Genomic DNA, 6,455 nt, shown 5'->3' on the forward strand with positions numbered 1-6,455 from the left:
CTTATATCATATGCTGCTTACATTTATGTATGTTCTATCATAACATTTTATATTTTTGTTTATTTCAGAAGGTTTTAAATATTTTATATCATTTTTACAAAGCTCTCTAAATATTTTACCATTCTTATTGTTCATACAATTTTATTTTTTAATCACTGTTTGTACTATACCCTCACCATTGTAGTATAATCTCTCTATAACTTTTTATTTTATTTTATACTTCATATTAACCAACATCCACTTACCACATCAACATTCTATCTCCCACATCTTTAATTTGTGTTTTTTAGGGTATTTGTCATTTGATATGTATATAGCTAGCCAATTTTTTAGGGTATTTTGAATATTTAAAGCTATTAAAGTGATGATGAAGAAGTTTAAATAATTTTTAGGGAATTTGAAGTGTAGTTCAAATTTAGCTTGATTATTTATAAAATTAAATAAACAACTTCAAGGATTAATTTTATTTTAACTTAAAATGCTCATTGAAAGTGACAATATCTTAGGTCATAATTGGTATAATAGTACAATGACCCACTCGTGTTAGATGATTAGATAATAAAGGATGATGTCTCAAAAAAAAAAAAAAAAAAAGGAAGAAGCACTCGCATAGTAACATTATGTAAATGAAATAGAAATGGCTATTTTGCCTTTACTTCATATTGAGATTACAATAAAGTACACACTATTATGATGCCTAATTTAGCTTAATTTGGCTAAAAAAAATTAGCTCAAACTCAAAGCTTATATATACTTCATACGACCACATCCTAAGCTCACTCATAGTTTCGTAACATATGATAGGCAGGCTATGTGGGGGGTTCGAATCACCATTTTTTTCAAACATAATTTTGACGGGATAATGGTAACCACGATACTATATCTAGATATTTTCTCTGTCTAGAAATAATTGTCATATGATAACACAATATAAAATAACATGTGACAATTAAATTTTGACGGAGGGAGTTTTATTAGTCAATATCGTTATTACTGAGACACTGAAAGTGCTGGTGGTAGAACTTCACGTGAAGGCCTTGGCACGTTATTCTTAAGCTTGAAATCAACCTTAGCCAAGCTTTGATGTCCACCTTTCTTCTCTTGCTTATTAGATAACAAGTCATGGATGAGGGAGAGTAGGACACGTTCGAGATCGCCCCCGTCGGACCATCCATGGATCTTAGCATTGATGAGGTTAGGGTTACTTGAAATTACACCCCAAAGTGGGTAGTTTTTCCTAGGCATGCAACAATCACCTTCTCTTAGCTTTAAGCTAGGACAATGATCTCCATTTCCATCACCTAAATAGATGAATGTGTTGTCCCCTTCATTAGCTAATAGCTGTTTCATCACTACACCCTGTTGTTTAGTAGAAGAAATCATATTATTAGTGGATTTAATAAGAAAATTATAAAGAAGATAAATTATTTCTTCCACTAAATGATAAATGATTAATGTACCTTTCCATTTTTTTTGGAAATATCTTTCATACCCTTTGTAACCTAGCTTATTTTGATAGTGACATATTTTGTCTACCTTCATTCATTCTACTATTCTTTAGTTTTATTACTTAGACACAAATATTATTTATGCCTCATATTTATAAAGTAATACATTTGTTTTATGTGATCGTGGATGAATTTTAGACACAAATAACATAATCATATAAGAATATCAATTATCATATATTATAGACTACAAAATCAACAACACTAAGAACTCTTCATTGATCATAGTTTTAAAAGCTTTCGGGTCCGTTTAACATTGATGTGGCTTTCTGTTTTTTTATTTATAAAATCATATGATATATGTTATATAATGAATCAAAAAGTAGTTAAACTATTAAAAATCATGATAATTTTGAAAAATAAGAACAGAAAAGTGAAAACAACTTTTTCTAATTTTTTGTTTTTGTTTTTTTTTTTTCAAAATAAGATAAACTGGAAAAAAAATTCAAAAAAGAAATAAAACGATTACGAACAAGCCCATTTCGATTGTATTTGATTTTACCTTTCTCATAAAACCCCAATTTTTATTTTATGAGGCCAAAATTTTCTGTAGGAAATTGATTTGTAATTATATAATTAAATTTATTATTTATTTATTTTCATATTAATAATCTAAAAAAGTTAAATTAGCAAGAACAAAACAAAAGTACTTTAAAAATGGGGTTGGCCCTCTAATGCTAGAGCGCATGATGGTCTAAAATGTGAAAGGAGTCAGGAGAATGTGGATGGGGCCGTCCTTCTCTTCCTCTCATAATCGACTACATAGGGGTTAGGCCCAATTCATCTGATTACTTCTTACACATTTTTATCTCTATATACAGAGTACAGACTACAGATTTTTGTGGTTATTTATTTTTTTATTATTATTATTATTTTCTAAATGAGTAGAAAAATAATTAAAATTTTCTTTTAAAGTATTTTTCTTTCCTGAAAATAATTAATCTTTTTACTATTATATATTTTATTCTTTGCAATGTCCAAATTAATCAATTCTTTTTTCCTTGTGCCTCATCAAATCAAATAATAATCAATTCGTTAGTCAAAATATAAATTTATTCAATAAATTTTTTAATATGTATAAAATATAAAGTTATTTCCTTTTATCAATATTTTTTCCATGTTCTTCATCAAATTAAATAATAATCAATTTGTTAGTCAAAATATAAATTTGTCCAATAAATTTTTTAATATGTATAAAATATAAAAGTTATTTCCTTTTGTATTTAGATTTTTTTTCCAATATATAAATGTCCCATCATAAGATCAAAACAGGAGAACTTTTTAGAGAAAAATTCGTATTAAAAGTAGATATTGAGATGGATTTTTTAATTTTTTTTTTTGTACAAAAAAAAAAAAACAGGAATCGAGATGAATATTACAAAATCACACATGCTTATGATTTTTCCTATAATTAAACTATAAATGATGACCAAATGTATGTATGTGTGAATAAAATTGTCAAAATCAAATAAACCCTTAATAAAGTAAACAACAAAGCTAAGTAAGGGTAATCTTATTTACTTTCTTCACTGTGAAACACATGTCAAAATAAATAAATCTTATCCTAAAGCACAGTACATGAATAAAATTGAAAAAAATTGACAATTTTACTATGTAAGAAAATATATACCTTACACATGTTAGGGGGACAAAGAATGTTGTCACAGTTATGAGGAGCAGTAGTGAAATCATGGTGAGGAAATATTCTAACTCTTCCATTTTCATCCACATAACCAGGATTAGTGTGGATCTCAGTAAAATAATCCTTGATTCCATGATGATCCAATATTGTTTCTATAAAGAATCTGTTTGCATCACTTAGTATCCTCAAATCACACCTGAAATATCACAAGTCCTACATAGGTCAATTCATTTATACTTCTAGAAACCTCAATACTGCGAATTGAATCTCCTTGTCAGAACGGCATTCATTAAAAATTCAGTTTTAATCAGTAAAAATATTTAATTGGTAAAAAAAAAATATTTAGATTCATTAAGTAATAGTTTTTGTCCGTTATAATTAGAAAGTTTGATCTACATGACTATTTACAGGAAAATTCATTTAAAACAAGTTTAAGTTGGTAAAAAAAATAGATTTAATTAGTAAAAATCAGTTTTAATTGGTAAAAATTATTATGTGTATCATAATTAATGTGGATAAAACAAGGTTTTAATAGAAATAATAAATGTAACCGTATAACAATATTTTTTAATATGTACTGATTGTACTCCATGTTTTTGTATAATAAATATGAATATAAAAGGGCGTGATAACCTTCACTTTAGTAATTTTTAAATTGATTGTTTCTTCAAATAATAATTAATAATTTATTAGTCTCTTTTTTCTTTTCTTTTTTCCATTTTCAGATAATAATTTACTAGTCTAACATAGCACGCTTTCAAATTTGGGAGGACATACAATTGGACAAGGTTTTTTGGTGTAACCTTGAGAAGAAACTTCTAATTTGCGGTTTTTTTATTTTATTTTTTTATTTTATTTTTTTTTCAAGCCCAGAAATTCCCAACCTCAAAAAGTTTACAATATCGAACCCAACAATTAAACTTGCAATATATTTTATTTTATAACCCTAACTTTCTTTCCAAGGTTTATCATTTCCATTCTTCTTTTCAGTTTTCACATGTTGGGAGCAATTTCAAATTACCACTCTTTCTATTTAGTAACTTTAGCTATTAAATGTGTGAATTATTTTTATGACACCACAGGTGCAAAAAACACAGTGTATGCTTTAATATTATTATATATATGGAGTATTTTGTATGTACCTCCATTAATAGTATTGAAATTTACCAAATATTATTTTACATATATATAATACGGTGTACTTTTAACTATAAATCATGAAATTAAGATTACTTTACCAAATAAATTATTCTTCTCATTTTGTTTAAAGCATATAATTACTCGTAAAAAATGTGTAGTAACTGTTATAAAGTATAAGATCAAATAATTTACAATCGTAAAATTTCGTTGGACCAATATTTTGAGTTCTCCGAACTTTTATTACTCTATCTTCCAATTGATACATGTTTTAGTGAAAAAAATTATTTTAGCCAAGTAGGTTTTTTTGTGGCACAATTTGATCTCATAACATGAAATTTAATTTTTGTCACAACATAAAAAATTAACACTTTATAAAATAGATACTCTCATGTCAGCTCATTACGAAATACTATATTCCGTGTTAATTACTAACCTATTTTTTGAGCGTAAATAATTATATAATCATATGAAATTTTACTAGGACACAACAAAACGCAAATAAACTTTTTACTCATCTTTTAAAAAAAAAAAAAATTACTTTGTAGTGTTTGTACTAGGTAATAATGAAAAATATCATGTTGTAAATGATTGCTGACCATACATCCATTAATAGAGGAAAAAAAAGCAAGAAAAATACCCAGCATCATAAGCAGATTTAATGGCGGGAATGATACGATCATGCATAGGAGTTCTGTTTAAGACCTCTACTATATCTTCCTTTGTCACTCCTTTCTCATGCATCGTCTTCATCATCAAATCCTGTCATTTACAAATAAAATCTAAATTTTTAGTATTAAAATTCATAATTACTCGTAATAATTAGTACAAAAAATGTGTAAGATAATGAACAATTAATTACACCATTTTTTCGGGTTTTGTGACTGCATTTTTAATGCCTCTTTCATGACAAATAATAGTAACAAATTTTTTTTTTCTGGGGTTTTTTCACAAGTTTATAGTCCATAAATCTCCAATTATGCAACATGTACTGTATCAGTTGTATAGGAAAGTCCTTATTTTATTTTTATTAGTGCATTTATTTATTATTAATTATAACAAGGAGATTTTGAGTTAAAAAGTGAGTAATTATTTCTACATTATTATAAATAAATATATAAATAAATAAATAAATATCATAATAAAAACAGAGAAAAAAAACAGAGGAAACAGAGAAAAAAAGAGACCATTAGAGTGTTCCAAGGCATGGTAGGAAGAAGCTTTTCGAACATTTCAGTGAAACCAAGATTATCTATAACCCAATTATCAGTATCACAATCAACAATGGTTTTATCGAAATCGAAAACGACCATGATATCAACCATTGGAGCTTGAGAACCCATGGGAAATAGAACAGAAGGTTTTAAAAAAACTGTTTTTTTGGTTTCAAAAACAGCAAAAACTCTTTGTGTTTATGTTTAGAGGTGAGAAATTTGGAGGAGGAGTAAGGGGGTATTTATAGAAATTAATGGCCTAATTTAACATGAAAAAAAACAAAACTAAAAAAAATAAAATTAGTTGGTAAAATTTTTGATACCATGGAATATTACACCCATTCGTGTATTAGGGAGTTAGGAAAACTGGAAAAGTCATAAAGTGTATCTCTTTTTGGTGGTTTTACACTTTGAAGGGGAAAAGGATAACAGAAATTAAATGGGTTTTAAAAGCAACGTATAGTATGTAGAACAAACATGATAGTGGTAGTTATTAGTGTATGGAGTATGTGTGGTTTTTTCATACAAAAAAATGTGAACATTGCTTGTACAACTTGAGTTTTATGGTTTGACGGTTTGATTTTGGGTCGGGTGGATCACAATCATGAGTTTGGTTAAATAGGTTAATTTTATTTTACTGGCGGTTGATTCTAAAAGTTAGCTGGTCAATTTTGTTTTGTTATTATTCATATGATTTCAAATTGAATTAGGTCATAACCGGGGCTAGTTGTAATTAGGGTGATTTAAATCCGATTTCGATTGATACATGTTAGATTGGGTTGGAGACAAATCAAGCCAAGTTAAAATAAGTTTGGGTTGATTTAATATCAAATCAGGTCATGATTTGGTCAAATTATAGCTGAACCATGTCACACTCAACTCTAGTTGAAAAAATTTAGGTTGGAAATGATTTTACGTGTTAAAGCATGTTCACGTTCATATTGATTGGGTTGT

At 27.3% G+C, this 6,455-nt stretch overlaps 1 protein-coding gene across 1 annotated transcript; it reads right to left on the bottom strand.

Annotated features, from left to right (window-relative positions):
* Positions 1-623: 623 nt before the first annotated feature.
* On the bottom strand, positions 624-5,685 carry LOC110738135 (inorganic pyrophosphatase 1-like). Its single transcript, XM_021918501.1, has 4 exons — positions 5,475-5,685; positions 4,928-5,049; positions 3,139-3,346; positions 624-1,359 (listed from the first exon to the last, which is right to left on the bottom strand). Exons 1-4 carry the CDS (start codon positions 5,628-5,630, stop codon positions 991-993), a joined length of 855 nt encoding a protein of 284 aa, XP_021774193.1. The 5' UTR covers positions 5,631-5,685; the 3' UTR covers positions 624-990.
* Between the last annotated feature and the right edge of the window lie 770 nt (positions 5,686-6,455).

Source organism: Chenopodium quinoa, unplaced genomic scaffold (genome assembly GCF_001683475.1).
Source record: "Chenopodium quinoa cultivar QQ74 unplaced genomic scaffold, ASM168347v1, whole genome shotgun sequence".
In the NCBI taxonomy this organism is placed as follows: domain Eukaryota; kingdom Viridiplantae; phylum Streptophyta; class Magnoliopsida; order Caryophyllales; family Amaranthaceae; genus Chenopodium; species Chenopodium quinoa.

Bases quoted from the DNA above. Each gene is read 5' to 3' on its own strand.
- LOC110738135 (XM_021918501.1), bottom strand. From the start codon at position 5,630: ATGGGTTCTCAAGCTCCAATGGTTGATATCATGGTCGTTTTCGATTTC. The intron at 3,347-4,927 runs GTATTTTTCTTG...GTGATATTTCAG, and splicing joins AAATCTGCTTATGATGCTGG to GTGTGATTTGAGGATACTAA. The intron at 1,360-3,138 runs GTATATATTTTC...ACTAAACAACAG, and splicing joins GTCCCCCTAACATGTGTAAG to GGTGTAGTGATGAAACAGCT.